Source organism: Ambystoma mexicanum, chromosome 6q, assembly GCF_040938575.1.
Source record: "Ambystoma mexicanum isolate Mex_15411 chromosome 6q, UKY_AmexF1_1, whole genome shotgun sequence".
Lineage (NCBI taxonomy): Eukaryota > Metazoa > Chordata > Amphibia > Caudata > Ambystomatidae > Ambystoma > Ambystoma mexicanum.
Window position 1 is genome coordinate 443532487 of NC_090937.1, and position 19553 is coordinate 443552039.

Below are 19553 nucleotides of genomic sequence, written 5' to 3' on the forward strand. Positions count from 1 at the left end.
TCATGTCATTCGATACATGGTACATTTGCGAATTTGGTAATTTAGTTATTAGACACATTGGTCCTTGGTAGGTTCCAATATATCATGTTGTACTTATTTTTGCATTTCTTTGGGGGCTGAACAGAGACAATTCTTCCTGATGAAGGCATTTGCTTACTAAATACTCCACCGAAACGCCAGTTGTGCCACTCGGGCTTGTGTTCTATTCCTGGTATACTAGTGTCTTTATAGCAGCGGTTGACGCATCACGCTAACGTTAAACTATTAGTTTGATCCTTGACAATAGCGGTTGGCGTAGACATTACAATTTGGTCTCATTTTACAGCCTCTTTTCTGCATTTTGCCGTCGCTCAAATATTGATGCTTTCATTGGTTTTCACTTCCTAGCCTACGGCAACACGGCTAACATAACCTAAAATTGTCCGACTTATGGGCATTCGCGAAAACTGATGTGAACTTGTGCAAATATATTCGTGTTAGTCAGGGCTAGTTAGCAATTGTGTATGTGCTCTAGTATTCTAATTGCAATGTGTGTTTCAAAATTGTTATTTATGTTTTTAGTTTTTCCGGTTTTTTCTCTTTTCAGGCTTTTTGTATGCTTCAGAATTTTTTGGGGTACTTATGTACTTATCCCTCTGTTGTTCCCCTTGAACAGTTTGCTGATAGCACTAGCACTGTCCATTCCTTGTATTATGTTCAGTTTGTTGTTTTCATATTTAGTTTATCTGGAAATGTTTAAACATTCAATCTATCTTTTGGTCTTTGTTAAATAATAAATACAAAAATACTGTTTTCATTCAACTTGTAGTGTATCAACTCAATATATATTTTTCACCTAATATAATACACATTTGTACACCTAACCATGTATACGATGAATTAGATGATTAAATCTCATAGGATTGTCTAATGCTGAACAAACTTTCAAATCAAACTTAACTGTTCTACACGCGAACACTTTTTCGTGGTTTGTCTTGATGCTCCTTCTAGTTCCCACAGTATATATAGCTCCCCTTAGTCTGGCCTCTTTACAGACCACAACAGGACCATTTCGACTCAAAGTTCACAGTTACTTTTTAATTTACTTTTGCTGTTTGTTCGCTTTATAACTTCAAACTGTGTAACTTTCACAGAGACTTTCAAATGGGCTACTTACTTTCTCGGGACCACTCTGTTAGTATTGCTGATATCACAGCTGCCTTTTACTTCAAAGTTCACTCACGGATCTCCCTTTCTTTGTGTCTCATCCACACACTTGCAGCCTTTACGGGAAATATAATGTTGCTACTTCATTCGCTTTAACATACACCAGTCTCCCAGGTTGCTTGCCCACTCACCGGATGCGTATGCTTCTTTCTTGTTTTGCTATTTTCAATTCACACGTCGAGGGTAGTACCAAAGGTTTGGCCTTGCCTCCCCAACTCTGCTCTTCACCCGGGAGGGTCGTGGGGGTCCTTGGAACACAATGCAATCTTCACTTGTGCGATCTGACCTTCTCCACGTGTCTTCAGCGGTCTGTCAGAGACTACAACCTCCAGTGGAGAACCCTTGGGGTTTTTGACCCGCTGCTCTTGTCCCTTGGTCCTTTGTTCTGCTCCAGTGGGTGTGCCTTCGTCACTGAAGTTCTGCTAGTACTCGTGTTCCGTCTTGCTCAGAGAGTGTCTTTAGGTGTTGCCTTTTATTCATGTGAGAAGAGCTAACTGGTATCAGGTGTATGCACTTAGTGTAAAGTATAAAACAGTAGGGAACCCAATCAAGAGTGCGCTTGCACTTGTGTTTATGTAGGAAAGTGAGACGTGAGATAATAACCTACAACATCGGATATTCTGCAGTAGCAGGGGTATTAGTGATTTCCCTAAGTCACCTTTTGTACCAAAGTAAACGAGAACAAGATGACCTCTTCTTGCTGCGCTCTCCGACTGAGTGATGTTAATTTACTAAAAGGAATCACTACTGATTGCAATTTTTTGCCTGTGTGGCTGTGTTTATTTAAAGAGAATTTGAAACAAAATCCACATGAAAATATTACACCAGCCTTGCTGGTGATCACAATGAAATCACTATTTGGCAATCTTCCTCAAGTGTGTCCAATATGCTAAATATTAACTGTCTCAGAATTGTTGAGTGCCACTGATAACTCTGTTACGTACCCAAACTTGATGTTTGCAAGGGCAACAATAGGAGGAATGTCCTCAAAGAGAAAAGTGAAAATAAGTATGGAAATGTTAGACGATGGAATTGTACAAATTTAGAGACACCGGTATCTGCCTGCCGGCACAAATTATGAGACACGGGTAGCTGCCTGCCGACACGTGTTTCGATCTGCTAAGGTCGTCATCAGGGCTGCACATTTATAACCATAGATAGTTGTATATTGCAGTACATTAGAGTCACAAATAATACAAATGGGAGCAAGTCCAACAAAGAAATAAACCCTAAACCTGAATGAAAAAGAGGGAGAGGGCAAGGGGAAGGAGAGAGGGTGAAGGGAGAGGAGGAGAGAAGGGAGAAAAAGAAAACATTAGATAAACCATGTTTATTTCAGGAGTTATTTATTTCATATATGCTGTCATTGTTGAACTGGCTTGCCGTTTACTAAAATGGGAATTGGTGGTGCTATTGGTAAACATCCTATTTTAAGTGCTTGTACTGTGCAAGTTCCAACTATACTGCCACGTTTCCTGGAAGTTGGTCATGATTGGTAACTGTTAGTTGTTCTAAATTCAAAACATGCAGACATGCATCAAGGAAATCGACTTGGGGCTTGCTGTTATTCGTGCAACTGATAAACCTGTTAACAAACTGCTGTTTGTTAATTTCAATGAATATAATTATAAAATCTGTATCCTGTTCAGTATTCCACAACGGTATTGGCACTATGTTTAAGGAAGTCTAACTTTCAAAACTGCTGGTCGAGAGAGCTTTAAAGGGCTTACCTGTTTAGGTAATAGAGACGATCAAATACGTACCGATTGCAACCGGTGCATTTCAGTGTTAGCCAGCGCATTGGTTTGTGTTCAGAAACTGTTAGGGGGCAGAAACAAATTTGGCCTGTATTAATTACTGGCTCATGGGTATTGCGCTAACTCTGGTCTGTTATGCTTCTAGGTCGCATGCAAAGCGCTTACCTTGATTGGGCATAAGTTGCGGACGTGCAGAAATGTGAACTGCTCTGCAGGCCGCCTGTGATGATCCGCACAAGAGAAAGTACGAGATGAGAATATGTGGATGTCCAGAAATGTTATTTTCTTTTGTTCTGTTTGGGATGATAAAGTGTTTATTAGCTAGAAGTCTGTGGGTAAATAGAATAGTATAAGGTTGTCTGGATTTGCGTCTGATACGTCTTTAACAGCATACTGTTAGGCGAAGTTACACAAAATGATTATGAGCTGCGGGCGCTTACCTTGCCACGTTTGTCTTAGAGCACGAACAATATATGCTGCTTGAAATGCAGGGAACCGTCCACACAGCAAAAGTGAAACGGATGTCTAGTGCATCCTGGTATTTCTGCATTAATCTGAGGTCACATGATTGGTCATGTGATCTGGTGCTGTTTCCGTGGCAACATAGGCCTAACACGGAAGTAGATTGAAAGATGTAAACAAATCCCCTATTAAGTGCTAGTAAAACGGATTCTGCCGTGCCTGTTTGGTTAAAGTTAATCTGGTAATAGGAGTATTTTGACATATCCAAAAATCCCTGGAAGCATGTTGGTTTGTTTGGATTAGATGAATGTTACACATATTATAGATGCATTAGAGGAGCAAAGAATCTCTTAAAGGAGAATGTGTATATTCCTGTTAAGGAAGGTAAAATATGACCCCAATCTTAGTTAGCTAAATGAGAAGTTGGAAGTATACTGTTTAGTCCAATTTCCTTGCGGCAGCCTGCACGTTTAGGCTAAGCTATTCTTAGAATTGCTAGGTTTGGTTGCTGGTGACAGCTGGTGATCTGGATTGAAAAGGTGTGAGAGACATTAGCGAATCTTGCCGGAAGAGATTAACTGGGAGAACCATCTTGCGATGGAAAAAACCTCAAACAAATGACCTGACATACTTGATCTATCAATACGGGTGTCGGAACACCCTAAGGGCTTGCAGACTAGAACAATTACTCTCAGTCATGGTAACAGAATGAGTTGATATAGGTGCTAAATAGACAAGAAGAGCTGGTGAGTATTTTTACAGAAAGACATTTAACTCATGTTCTCTGTTGGGGCCGAGGTGGAGGCAACGAAGTTGGCAAATCATCCTGGCCTCACATTGGCGTAGTTGCAGTTGTGGGTCTCCTCCTCGGGCATGTGCTTTGATATGTTTGAGTCCAACAAAACTGATATTCTTGGAATTGTCTTGTTGATGTTGTGTCTGCCATTGCTGGGCAAAGGGGAGTCTTGGATCTTGACTGTGTGAAGATTTGATAAGTGTTCTGATTCTGACACGTAACTCAGGAATGGTGCTACCCACATAAACTTGGTTGCATACACATTGTATTCCATAGATTACATATTTAGTGCAACAGTTGATAAAATCAGTGATCACAACTTCAGGTCCTCCATGGCAACAAAACACTTCAGTTGGTGATAAAACAAATTGGCAGAAGTTACACGTACCGCATTTGTGAAAGCCTGTTGGTTTGGTCTGTGCGGCAAGCCAAGTTGACTGTTCTGTGGTGTCGGGTTTGAGGAAAGAGGGGCTTAAGGCATTTCGTAAAGTAGGTAATTTGGTGAATATAATCTTTGGTTGTGCTGAAATATACTCTGACAGTTACGAGTCTAATTGTAGTATGTGCCAATGTTTTTGTAGTATCTGGAACAGAAATGTGCAGTTATTGGAGTATTTAGTGATAAAGTTCACTTGATTTGGCGAATTGGTTTTTGCTCATTTTATTCCGGTTAACACCAGATTTCGGTCCACTTTTTGAGTAAGTCTGGCGGCTTTATCAATAGTGCCTTGGCGGTATCCTCTTTCCATAAACCTGGCACCAATTGACTTACATTCTACTTGATGTTGGGAATCAGTGCTGCAGTTACGTCTGGATCTTAGGAACTCCCCTCTGGGTATGTTTTCTATCGCACTTTTCCTGTGACTGCTAGAGGCATAAAATAATGGCACTTTAGGACTGTTACACTTGCACTTTATTAAATAGGTTTACACAGAGAGTACTCAAAGATTGAATGTTTTGCTCTCGTGTACACATGGAGATTTTATGAGATATAGTTTCAATATGAATGAGTTGGTAGGCTGTTTTTGAATGCTGTTCTCTAATATTGTCTTTTAGTTGAATGGTTTGGTAGGATCAGGCAGATTGTGCTAAATATGATTGAGATCATGTTCTGACTTATTGGTAGATACTTATCTATCCATTTTAATATATTTGGGCATTAAGGAGCTCATATGAATAGCAGCATAGAGTTGTGTTTAGGCACTTGCCTATAATATAAGGGTTTGGAAAGCCGCAAGTTTGACTTTTGTAAGTGTTCCCCCCAGGGAAGTTAGGACGCATCTGCAACATTGAGGTTGTACAATGTGGTCCTGTGTAATATGAGAGCGCATTAACGCATGAACGACATAATATCATCTTGGAATACAGAATTGGACAAAGTAACGGTGGTTGTGTGCAGAGACACAGGCTCCTCAATTTTAACAATTACGAGTCATGAGATTTCCCATTAGTGGAGAATATGCCTTTGCACTTGGAAAAGGCGTTAGCGTTAGTGCTATTTTCACAATTCCAAGATGGATGGCGTTATAGAGACATTATACAAGACATGTAGCGATCACGTGACTGACAAATTGAGTCACAGAAAGGAGGAGTCCGTCTCGCTTGCACACAAAACGGTTTACTTTAATAAGATAAGTTTGTTCTGGAAAAATGATGTTTTACAGCCTGAAGAAGCTCATGAAGTGGGCGGAACGCGTGGCGTGTGTCCTCCCAGGAAGAGGTTAGACTTATTTTTCATCTGGTCTGCCATGTGAGTAAGAGCTAATGTATTTTGCTCTTTTCTACTGTGTTTGCAGAAATGTTTAAAATAAAGAATATTACATTTTTTTAACAACATGGTAGCTGGGTCATGTGTGCTGGTACTTAAGGATACATTGTCGGCTGTGGTTTTTTGTAGTGCTACAACCACAGAGCAAATGTTTGTTTTTTGATATACTTGAGAAAGCAAGCCAGCTTTCAGTACTTTGCAGCACCAGCTACATGCAGGCTGAGCACTTAAAGGCTATTTGTGTTTTGTTTCATATATATATATATATATATATATATATATATATATATATTTATTAGCCCTGGACGCATCCAAGGCCTTAGACAAAGTGGACTGGACTTTCATGCAACTTACACTGGAGACCTTCCAATTCGGCCCAGTACTTCGCAACATGGCCCTAGCCAACTACTGTTCCCCGAAACGTCCCCCGAAACGTCCCCACGGGTTAACCAAAATCTATCCGCGCCCATATCACTAACCTGTGTGACCAGGCAGGGGTGTCCTCTCTCCCCTCTCCTGTTTGCCCTGATAATGGAACCACTGGCCCAGCGGGTCCGTAAAGACCCCAATATTAAGGGGATGCAAATATGCGCCACACACCATAAAATCTCACTTTGCGCCAATGATGTCTTGCTGTTCATAACAAACATACAGCCATCACTGACACACTCTCTCCAGGAATTAAATAGATTTGGAAGGGTGGCGGGTTCACTATCAATTACGGGAAATCCTCAGCCCTGGAGGTGGGCCTAACACCAGAGGAGATGGAAGCTCTCAAACCGCTCTGTCCCATCCAGTGGAATGGGAAATCTATAAATTACATAGGAGTACAGGTCCCAGCCTGACCGGGAGAGGTATATTCAACAAACTCCCCCACCCCCTCTTTAAAGAATTAGAACAAGACCTGGAGCGCTGGGCTTCCCAAGAAATGTCACTGCTGGGACGAATCACAGCTTGTAAAATGAACCTCCTCCCTAGATTCCTCTACTTTTGCTCTAATCGCCCCAATTTGGTTACCCCCCTTCTCCACTTCTCCACTTACAACAGAAAATGCTCCGATTTATATGAGAGGGAAGAAAGCCAGGATCCCCGAAAACTTAATGATGGGTAGTGATCGCCTGGGGATTTGGGGGTCACGAAATTGCATAAATATCAGGTGGCCGCGCAACTGGCGTGCTTCCATGCCTGGCTTCCGTCTACGGAGCTGCAGAGGTGGGTGGAGATTGAACAGTCAAGACTGCCATTGCCCCTGTCTTCACTTCCCTACCTATCTCCCCTGTTGCAGAAAACCTGGCTAGACATACTCTCATCAACAAAATTCACTCTACAAATATGGGACTGGGTGTTAAAGTCCAAAGGTATCCCACGCGGCCTGGGCCCAAATACCCCGTTCTTTCACAGTCCATCCTTCTCTCCCGGTACCCACCCCACAAACTTTGGCAACTGGGCAAGAAACCCTAGCACAATTGTTTGAAAATGTCCAACCACGCACATTCGAAAACTGTAAAATAACTTTCCAATTGGCCGAAACTGGCAGATTCTCCTATTCCCAACTCCACCACTGGTATACTCACCCTCTGGTCCGACTCGGGTCCACGCAAATTCTCAGCCCTATTGGGTTCACCATGCAGGGGGAACCAGCAAGAGGAAAAACATCCAGCCTATACAAATTCTTGCAGGAGGACCTGCTAACCCTCAGTCCCACGTACAAAAAGTGCTCCTGAAATCACCGCCGCGGGCCCGTGTCCCGATTCGCTGCCTCACCCCGCCCGCCCGCCCCTCCCCTCCTGCTTTAAATGGAGGGGGAGAGGGCCGAGAGGCGAAGCCGAGCAGGGAAGGCCGTAAGGAAAGGCCTCCGGTGCTCTTTGCAGCTCTTCGCTGCTCGAAGACTACCGTTTGCCGCAGACACCTGCCGGAACCACAAGGTAAGGAGTCCCGCACTCCGGAACTACCCCACACTCTCGCAATAAGACGAGACCGTCTACGCACACATACTCTACCTAGCGTATTGGTCACTCTGCCCATCCCCACAAGTGCACGCAATGCACGACTTCAGTCGAGAACCTTAGCTACAACTAACCGAAAGGCCACCTCCCCAGTACTGCATCTATACCATAAACTAAGCCACACATCGAAGCTGAGCCCACTTATCAATCACCACCATGAGCCATTTGCATTGGCTACAATGTCTAAGACTCTTGTTAATGTGTCACTCACACGTATGAATGTAATTACCGCTATTTGCAATTCTTCTACCACTGCCTTGCTACCTAATGATGCAAATGCCACTTTATCTGTGTCTATGACCCCAGAAAACATGCCCCCCACTGGTTTGAATGTAATTACCGCTATTTGCAATTCTTCTACCACTGCCTTGCTACCTAATGATGCAAATGCCACTTTATCTGTGTCTATGACCCCAGAAAACATGCCCCCCACTGGTTTGAATGTAATTACTGCTATTTGCAATTCTTCTACCACTGCCTTGCTACCTAATGATGCAAATGCCACTTTATCTGTGTCTATGACCCCAGGAAACATACCTCCCACCGGTTCGGATGTGCCACCCTCGACCATCAATGTCACCCCTGAACCACACCTCAAATGTGCCCTCATCAACGCCCGCTCCATCAATGCTCATGCACTAGACATCCACAACCTTATTACCACCCTAGATCTAGATCTTCTAATGGTCACCGAAACTTGGCTACATGATGCCTCAGGCCCCGCCCTATCCCTCGCTCTCCCACCTGGCTATGCCATCACAAGACAAGATCGCATGACCACTGGAGGTGGTGTCGCACTCATAGCCAAAAACTCAATCACCATCAGAAAGGCTGACAAAACTATCAACAATAACAGCGACTACCTTCAATTAAAACTCACCATCTCGCACCAATGCACCATCACCCTACACCTCATCTATCGACCACCAGGCCCCCTAGGAGACTTCCAGCCCTCCATCACCCACCTCCTGGCGGACAACCTCAAAAAGTCATCCAAAGCCATTCTCCTTGGAGACATCAACCTTGGCCTGAATGACGCCAAAGACCCTACAGCCAAAGCACTTGACACAGCTCTAGCCACCCTAGGATTCGTCAACACCATCAATAACCCCACACACTCCCTAGGCAGATCACTAGACTGGATCGCCCACCACAATTGCCCCATCACAGTCACGGGCAACACCCCCACCCCATGGTCCGACCACCACACCATCACCTTTAACATCCCCACCACTACAACCACATCCCATCCCCCTCCTCCCTTGCCTCCCGCCCTTACAAGGAGTGCCCGTCAACTGACCAAAGAAAGACTCCTACCCTTCTTACTAGGACCTGCCTTCACAGCCTCATTTTCCAACGACCCAGAAACTCTGGCAAAAAATGATGATACGGCCATCACAGCAGCTATCAATACCATCGCCCCACTTAAACCTCGGAAAACCAAACCCACTAGACACGCTAATGCGTCGTTCACCCAAGACCTTCTAAAACTACGCTCCGACAAACGGGCAGCATTAGCTCTTTGGCAAACATCCCGGGATGAGAAAGACAAACTCAACTTCAAATCCCTTGCAACTAATTACAAGAAAGCCATCATTAAAGCCAAAGCCAAATCCTTCGAAGAAAGAATTACTGAGGCCAAGTCGAACACCAAGGAAATGTTCGCCATTTTCAGGGAACTTGAGAACCCCACACCCACCCCCCAGAACTTCACTAAGGACAAAGAATGGTGTGACAACATCCAAACAGCCATGCGCAATAAGATCAGCTCTCTCCAAGCCAAAATCTGTAACACCAAACTAACACTATCCACCCACACTACATCCTCCCCACCACCACTGCCCCCATCACCCACTGAGGCCCCACCCACCTTCTCGTTTAAAACCATCCAAGAAAACGACATGATCAACATTATGAAAAACATAAAACCCTCCAATTGCAAAGGCGACCCCTGTCCTGCCTCCATCATCAAAGACTGCGCAGACACCCTGGCCCCTTTCCTAACAGCCTTCGTCAACGCCTCTTTCACCACAGGGAGAGTCCCCGCCTGCCTAAAGGAAGCATGGGTCCGACCCCTCATAAAGAAACCCACACTTGACCCCACCGCCCCTAATAACTACCGCCCCATCACCACTGTCCCTTTCCTCCTCAAGATTCTAGACAAAGCAGCTTACCTGCAGATCCAGCACTTCCTCGAAGAACAGAACCTCCTTGGACTGAGACAATCCGGCTTTCGCCCTAGGCATGGGACAGAGACCGCCCTACTCGACCTAAAAAACCAAATGGACGACGCAAGGGACCAAGGCAAACCTGCCTTGCTCCTTCTCTTGGATCTGTCGGCAGCTTTTGATCTAGTAGACCACGACATCCTCTGCCACCACCTCTCTTCCACAGCCAACTTCTCTCAAGAAGCCACTACATGGATCACCTCCTTCCTCCAAGGCAGGACCATGCAGGTCTTCTCTGACCTAGCCACTGCATCACCCTCTATCATGCTATGTGGGGTGCCCCAAGGCTCCTGCCTCTCCCCCACCCTCTACAACATCTTCACCCGCCCCCTCTTCCTCATCCTTGACGCCATGGGCATCTCTTACACCAACTACGCCGACGACACACAGATCCTTCTCACTCTGACAGGCGACTATGACACGGACTCCGCTACCCTCAACAACATCTACAACACAATTCAAATGTGGATGGCTATCAACGGCCTCTGCCTTAACTCTGACAAAACGGAGCTCCTACTCGTAGGCTCCCCTGACACCATCAAGAAACTTGACGCTCAGTTCAGTCACTTCACCATTGACTCAATCACGATACCAGTACTTGACACGGTAAAAACATTAGGTGTTTACTTAGACTCCAATCTATCCATGACAGGACAAGTAAACGCCATTGCCTCCTCGGCCGCTTACCATGCAAAACTCCTTAACGCAATCAGACCTTATCTGTCAAAAGACACTTGCACTAACATAGCCAGGGCCATAACCGGCTCGCGACTTGATTACTGCAATATTCTTTTCCTTGGGACCTCCAACAAAAACCTTGAGAAGCTCCAAGTAATACAGAATAATGCCCTACGCGCTGCACAAGGCATTGCCAAGAGGGAGCACATCACCGCTGCCAGAAAAGCATCCCACTGGCTCCCCATAAAGGAGAGGATCCTATTCAAGGCTCTAAGCATCACCCACAAATGTATCCATCTTGCCGCCTGAATGTACCTTTCCCAGAGGATCCACCTGGTCTCCTCCACAAGACCCACTAGATCACCCTATGCCAGCATGCTCTCAGTACCTAGGGTAAAAAGGACCAGAGCAGGGGCCTCCAGTTTCCCGTACCTCGCTGCCGTACACTGGAACACCCTCCCTAGCTCCCTGCGCTCTGAACCCTCACTGACCGCCTTTCGGAAAACCCTGAAAACGACCCTGTTCATCTAACAATTACATGGCTTAGCCCTCATAATTGTATTGTATGATGTATTATGTGGTATATCTGATCACAGGTCACTGCCTCACTGTAACCCAAGGCACAACCTGCACCTGTCTTCCTGCAAGTAACAGCGCCACAATGCCCCTGGGCTGCCTGCGCGCTATATAAATTTAATAAATAAATAAATGACCCAATGGGAAACTGACCTGGGACACCGATTGAGGATCATACCTGGGTGGACATCTGGACAAATGCTACTCCTCGTTTTGCATCACGAATACAGAATGTGCCCTTCAGCTGCTCCTTTCCTGCTACTACCCCCGGTGCCTCTCCACCAAATCCAGAATATGCTAGAACCGTTATGCTGGCGTAAATGCGGACTGCGAGGCTCCTACCTACACATGTGGTGGGACTGTCCCATTGTCCAATCCTTCTGGGACCGGTGCCTCTCCACCATCGAATCCATCAACCGAATTGCGATCCCAGAAATTCCTGAGGTGGTTCTCCTAGGCTCCTCAGTTCAGGGGACATACCCAAGGAAGGGTATGACAGCTAAACTTATAACGCGACTGCTTCTCACAGGGAGAATTGCGATTGCCCTCACATGCAAGACCCCAGAGGGCCCATCGATGACCCTCTGGTGGATCAAAATATGGGACATCCTGGTGGCGGATAAGGTCACTGCCGCCAGAGAAGGCCTACTGCACAGGTTCACAGACATATGGGCCCCAATACTAGAATATGACCGGGACTTCCCAGCACAAACACAGAAGCCCTGCTTATCATGGCTGGTCCTGCGTGACAATGCTTAACAGTGGACTGCCCGCAACCCACCTCCAAGATGTAAATGGGCAACTGGGGCAGGAGGGGAGATGAACGCACAAAGAAGGGAGAAGGGAGGCAGACCCCCAGCTGCTGATCCGTCCAAGTACCACTTAATGTAACATTTATGAGAATGCATTGGTTTCCCATGTATGCAAGTGATCCAGAATAAAATTGTAAAAATGAAAACTACATTCAGGTTTAACTTCCCGCAGCTCAGATGTCCTGTTTCAAGGGTGACAATGCCTTCCATGATCGAAGTGTTAGAGATCTTACAGAGGACTGGAGCAAAACGATCAGTATCCGCAATTGATGAGGTAGGTTTGATGGATTTAAGACGTTCTGCCTCTGAATTTTGTCATATGGGAAGAAAAGCACAAAACGGTGCTTAAGATATGTAATGCAGAAACAAGGAAGTACCGGTAACAACTGTTCCATCAGATGCCACACTACCCTATTCTGCCTTTCATCTGCTATGCTTGAGGTAGTGAAAGCCGTCTTTAACTGACTTTGTACTTTGGGATAGTTCCTGTTTAAGAACATTAGACTAACTTAAATCAAGTTTCAAAAGTGTGTCCCGGCAGAGTATATTTTGTGTACTTGCATGTTTCTTTTGTAGGATAAAACTCAGTAAATACATGATATTAACTCATTTGAAAATTAAGAAGCAATTTATTTAGGATAAGTTAGCAACTGATGGGCACGTAAATATTGCCACAGATTCAGGCTTAGTGTTGCAGTTGACTTACATTTTAGAAGTTCTTTCTAATCCAGCACTGATAGCGTACAGTAGTCATCTTTGTAATAACTTTGGAGCCCAAATTCTTTGATAAATAATTGGGTAAGGAGTTGCAGGTAAGTGATAGGTAACTGGTTTGAAGCTAATGGTTGTCTATCTTATCTGTTTGCAAACAAGGTGTGATGCTGGAAATGCATCAGAGGGACAGGGCCTCTGAACTCTTGTCCTTTACTGCTTTTTATCGTGTGTTCTGTCATGTTTTCTGCCCAGGAGTCCATGTGTATGTTTTTGGGCACCTGTGGGTGGCCCACAGAGCAGGGTATGGGCTGGTGGCAGCTCCATGCTGAATTTGACAGGTGCTCTGGGTGTCCTCCATTTTGGGATACCCAGGCCCTGCCATTGGGATCAGTTGATTCCTGATAGGAAAAAAGATGGCCCCTGTGGCCTCTTGCTTTCTATTGCCTGTTACCTTGTTTCCCAAAGTCCTGGGAAGCCCTGACTCTGTCCCTTCCCCCTGACTGGCTGTTTGGTGGAAGTTCCATATATGGTGTTGTTGTGAAGGCCCAGCTAGACTGACTGGAGCCTTCCCAGTGACTGTATGTTGTGGGTACCTCCTGTGGGTGGGACCTGGGTGAATGGAGTGTGAGACCAATATACACTCCTTGTTGTGGTTGTCTGGTTTCTGGCATGAGAGACAAAGACTGAGACAGCCCTGCCCGAAACTGGCCTGAATGCAGTGTGTAGTGTTGAATGGCTGGGTACTTGTCCCAATCCACATTCCTTGTTGTGAGTGTCTGAAAGGGAGGAGTGTGGCCTGAATGCACTGTGTGCCTGATTGGCTGACTGACTGCATGAATGCCCTTCTGTATGATTGGCTGCTGAGTGTGTGCCAGCAGTGTGGATGAGAGACAGAATAGTATATCTGGGGACCTCTCACCACTGGTTCAGAGGGGTTCAGGGAACGTTCAGAAGCGTTCAGAAGCGTTCTGGAGCTGAGTCTCCACTCTAAGAGTAACTGGAACTGCTGATCCTCGACGTCCAGCTGGAAGAAGAAGACTTGCTGTTGCATTTGCTTCGACCGATCCGAAGGCTGCCGAAATCGTCGAAGACTGACCCGAGAGAGGACCTGGTAAGGCGCCCTCTTCCCGTGCTCCGAGGGACCATCGAGCACCGCTCCATCTTCGCCGAAGCGCCCTGGAAGACAGACCCTCGAAAGGCTGCCGACCCGAGACGGGACCGCCGAGGAGATCGAAGTGAAGCACCCGGACATCGCCGTCGACCAGGGTTCGCAGGTTTGTGTAACCGCTGGAGGCCCATCGAAGTTGTTGCCCAGCCGTGGGAACCACTTGACGCCGTGCCGCCGACGACCAGAGCCGTCCGCTCCTTTGCCTAAGAACATTCGAATCGAAGGACTCCCTCGTCCGCGCCGTCGACCGCTTTATCCTGCCGGAGAAAGTCGAGAACGACCAACGCGCTGAGGAGAAACCTGCCGGTGGGTTTCCCGCCACCCGAAGACCACAAAGACTCGAACGACTCGACGCCCTTGCTGGGCCTCCGTCTCCACAATCTTTGCGGTCCAGAACTATTGTCACCGAGGTGCCCCGCACGCCTCTGCCTTGCAGGACGCCGATGCTCCGACGCCGACGAGCACCGCTCGGACGAAGCTGCCGCCTCATCGACGCCGTTCTACCCTGTTTGTGGACGGACGTTCGACGCCCCGTGTCTCCCGCTTGAAAGGGAAGGCATTCAAGAAGGGCCGTCGATTCCCCGTCGCCGAACACCGAGTTCCTCGACGCTTCTCGACGCCTCTCGACGATCCGTGACTCCCACTTGAAAGGGGGTCGCTCAAGAAGAATCTGACGACGCCTCTTCGAAGAACTCGACTCCACCAGGTACATTGGGGGGTAAAAACATTATAGGAGGGAATAAGACTTGCAGAACAATATATGGACTGGGCTTGTGCTATATCTTTATTTTACAGGTTGCCCAGGTGGGGGGATCTCCACACAGAACTGTGTCTAGTGGTAGGGGCCAGTATTCTGCCTATTGCTCAACCATCTTATTTTCTCTCCTCTCTCTATTGCTGGTTTCACTCTATTGATCTGTGTGACATTGTTACAGTATTGTTGATGCACTTTAATGAGATCTAATACAAAGGGTGGTACCACTTTAGAATTGTATATATTTGCCATTGTTGATTTTCCTGAGTACAAAGTGAGTTATTATGATAAGTGTACATAACCTTGAATATTGATTATATAAAGACTGTGTTCTAACCAATACAGTGTGTGGACATTCCTTTGTGGGGGCTTGGGGACTACACTGTACTTAAGAACCAGCCCGCATCACCTCCTGAGAAGCTAGGCCTTGATTGCTCGTCCATTGCTACCGTAATAGAGAATCTTGGCTGGGGTCTTCTGTGCCTCTCTTCTACCATATAGAGAGCAGAAGTACAGACACCCCCCACCGGTCTTCTTCACAAAAGGTACATGAACTCTCCCAAAAACATTAATTGCATATATTTCGAGTATTGAACTGTTGTAAGGGTCAGTTGAACTTGTTTGCTACTTGGGCAGAGACATCACTAGCATAAACATGGGTGATCTTTCTCCATGTATTTTGCTATTGCTCTTGATTGATTGGTTTGATTTTTAATTGTGTTTCTAGTAAGAGTATACATTATGTAAAGGAGGGTGACAAAAGCAAGTAAATTATACATACTTAAAACCTCTGTAAACCTGATTTTTCATTCAACCTATGATTGTTAATGTATGATTTTGTTAGTCCCCCTTTAAGTGTGTTTGACTTGAAAGGTTAAAAAAAATTGAAAAATGCTACTGGCTGCTATCTACATTCTCTTGTAATAAATACAGAAAAAAGGTGGGGGCCTTTCCTTGGTCTGAGCTCTCCTCCTTCATTCAAGTTGTCAGAAAAGCTCAAGGCTGCAAGGAGAGTGATGCACAGGAACTCAGGCTAGTGTTCCAAAACGATTATAAGAAGCAAAGTGTGTTTATCACTCTCAACCTGCGCCAATGGTATTAATGAAAACTTTTGTCACAAATATTTGTTTTTTAAAATTGTATTTTCAATAACTGCATCCTAAAACACATTGACTATTCTTCATGCAGCATTTTGGCACATTGGCTCGCTTTATATTTTATGAGAACCAAATTATCAACTTGAAAGCCTTGAAGAAGACCGCAGTAGTTCGAAACATGTATCGGCTGACACATTGAAAATAGAATTTTGATAACCATAAATATTTGTGATGAAGTTTTCGTTAATACTGTTTGCTTCTTAAATTTTTTGCTAAGAACCCTAGTTTGTCGTTTGGAATTCTTATACAGTTAAACTATTGAGTAGTCATACTTCACAGAAAGTCTGTTATGCTTTCCTAGTTGGCTGATTTGAAAAATGTCACGTTATCCATTGTACAATTGCACCTGATTTCATCTAATATCTTGCTGTTTTGTGACAAGTGAGAGCACTCTATAAGGAAGAAGGATAAAGCATTGTTTTCATAGTGATGCTCTTTATTTCACAACTCCGAAGCCTGTAAATACTTGGCTAGACTGCCCTTTCTTTAAGGGTTTTGTTCAAAACAGGTTAGATAGGTACTAATCCTATTGTATGTCAAATCTACAGCATTAAATGCAATAAGGAACTGATTTTAGCAAGTCAAATTGTGTTTTGTCAGTTCTAATCTAAACATATGTCCTTCTCCTTATAGTGCTATACAACTCAAGGTCTGAACCTCACTAGAGTGACAGTGGTAGATCCCAGCCTACAGGTTATCTATGATACGTTTGTTAAACCAGATAATGAAGTCATAGACTATAACACCAGGTATGTTTATCCTTTTATATCTTTGTTAATTTTCTGGTGAAAGTTACATATACATGATGTCAATCTTACATTTGTAGCAGTACATTGTATCATTCTGGTGCAACTTAAAATCTATCCTTGTTTCAATATACTCATTACAGAATGTGAAATATTGAAGTCCTGCCAACTCAGTAGATAGGTATCATGCCGAGTAGAGTTAAACCCTTCTACAAGAATGTTGGCATGCTTTTATTTCTCTGAAGACATGTTTGTTCAATCATTGGACTCTGTGATCATAAAAGTATGTTTTTATAATCAGTTTTGATTTTTTTCCTCTTTAGACCAGCAAAGGTTTAAATAAATATGAGCAGTAGGACATAAAGTAAATGAACAAAGATGCAAATGGCACATTTATCTGCTGGCTACATATGCAGATACAAGATTGCCCCTATTCAAATTCATTCCTGAGGTACAAACCTGGGATAAATCCACTGGAGATCTTCATTTTAAACCTTACATTGTTTAACTGAGCTTTGGTTATAACTTATATTCTTGTAGCTCCAATTAACACCACTAAGCAGAATAACCTGAAAAGAACCGAAGAATGTACTTAAGTGCCATAATGTAAAAAAACTCTGTCCTCCTGACAATGACATGTTTAAACATTCAGCACCCGTTCAAATATGTTCAACAATTGACTGTTTTGAAGAGACAGAATGTCATTCTTCTATGTTAGGAACCTCATGTGTACAGTTTTTATATTGTGCTCCTTCTGCACCAAATCTTTTACTGTTACAGTCATGATTATTTTCCACCCTGCAGCTACACATGCCCTGGCCCTTAATGTATAATGGACCATATGGGGAATTGTCTTTCCAATTCCTTCTTTTGGAGGCAATACAAACAAAACCTGTCAATTTCTTAGAGTATTCCATACATTTCCTTTATCTAGTACAGTGATCTTGCCTAGCAATCTTGAATAAAACTGCAACCCTACCACATGTGCCAGCAAACTCCCCTTCTCTCCACTTCCACAACAACAGACATTATCGACTCCTTTATATATGCTTGACAACCTACTTGGCAGTACATTCCAGCTAGGTAGTCATTTAATTCCATGTATTTAAACTGACATAATAATGAGCTAAAAGCGTTCCCTCACATAAGACGCCAGGGCTGATTCGATATATGAAGACCCAAGCTCAGCTCACATCTGTTTCCAAGCAGAAACCTCATGGCTCTTCTCTTCCATTACAGATCTATATATGGTTGACATCAAGCCTACATTGCTGTGATATAAATCCAAAATAATTTCCTGCAATATGTGATTTCCGTTTTTCCTAGAATTACGTGCCTTTCAACACAAGATAAAGAACATGGGCAACTTTCCTATAGTTAATTCACGTTTTACTGTCATGATTTTCATCATACCGCACTTGCAAGAGCCTAACCTCCATCCTTAAAGTAAAGTCATCAAAATGGCCAACGGTTGCTGGGATAGGTTTTGTGGCAGAGAAAAAGGCTATACCTGACGCATGGCTCCAGAAACATTTGGATTTGTGCTTGGTGCAAGAGAAAAAAAACACCCCTGAAAATCTGAGAGGTTTACTATTTGGGCAGCAATATTGTGGGCCCTACCCCTAGAGATTCTAAGAATCAATTATTGTTTCTCTTCTCTAAATGTCTAAAAAGTGGTGCAGCGTAAATGTTTTCACTGAATTGATAGCAGCAAGCCTCATCTATCTCAGAAGGCTGTGACGGGGAGGAAAACATGGGTTAAGATGTAGAATTTACATGTAGTATTGGGGAAAACATGTACTACTCTCCAATAGGTGCTATGTTACAAACAGTACACATGCGCATTCTGCAATTCTTTTGTGCTGGCTGGCCCAAAGAAAAGTTGTGAGGACTGTTAACACAATATATATCCCAGCGTTGCCAGCTTCCAATGTGGATGAGACTGATCAGGAGGGCTGCCAACAATACCTGCCACTGCTGCCCCATTTTATGGTGGTTGTGCCCAAAATAAATCATGAGGCCTGTCTCACTAATATATGTCAGCGATACCTTCATAAAATACATATTGATACTGCCTCTGCCCAACAGTATGTGCCAGAATTGTCACTGTAAAATAAATGTTCATGCTGCCTGTGCTCAGCAATATAGGCCAACATTACCACTGTAAAATAAATGTTCTTCTCCTGCATGGGGTCCATCATGGATTCACATGCATATGAATATTCCCTTTCGTCAGCCTGGCATCCTTGGTAAAAGAAAAAACTGTTTCACTTCACTTTAAAATTGTGTTTCTCCTCTAAACCAATCACTGTCCTCTGGGTCATACTGCCCCCATCCAATGACAGTCTTCTCCCGAAGCTCCACCCCTGGTGGCCATCTTTAGATTTGTACTGCATACTTTGTTGTTGTCAGTCCTCAAGTTGCTCTCCAAGCTATTTTCGTGTTTTTTTCATATTTCTATCCAGAGTAGTTCACATTTTTGACCAAACTTTGCTTAAATATCTTTTAAGAGGGACAGAGGCCGGCAGTGGGGATCGGCTACCAGTGAAGTTCTTCATCCACCATTGGATCGTCATCGAAGTTTCGGGAAGGCCCGGTCTTGGGCCTACTTCGCACCTTTTCAACCATGAGTGAGGAGAAAAAGTAAAGCCGAAGCCTCTTCAAACTCTGCGTGAAGTGTGAATTAAGGTACGTCTTTGTGGAAGATGGCATCATAAATGCTTGT

At 44.4% G+C, this 19553-nt stretch overlaps 1 protein-coding gene and 1 long non-coding RNA gene across 2 annotated transcripts in view; one reads left to right on the plus strand and one right to left on the minus strand.

Annotated features, from left to right (window-relative positions):
- The window catches only part of LOC138516091 (RNA exonuclease 1 homolog), a 2454886-nt gene that overhangs the window by 2074852 nt on the left and 360481 nt on the right, over positions 1–19553 (plus strand). The window contains exon 13 of the mRNA XM_069630920.1: positions 16716–16831. Within this exon, the coding sequence (XP_069487021.1) occupies positions 16716–16831 (116 nt within the window). The remainder of the gene's footprint in view (positions 1–16715; positions 16832–19553) is intronic.
- Positions 1958–3500, minus strand: LOC138515525 (uncharacterized). The gene is made up of 4 exons (XR_011282049.1): positions 3404–3500; positions 3129–3256; positions 2970–3024; positions 1958–2441 (listed from the first exon to the last, which is right to left on the minus strand). It is a non-coding gene; the product is annotated as an uncharacterized lncRNA (long non-coding RNA).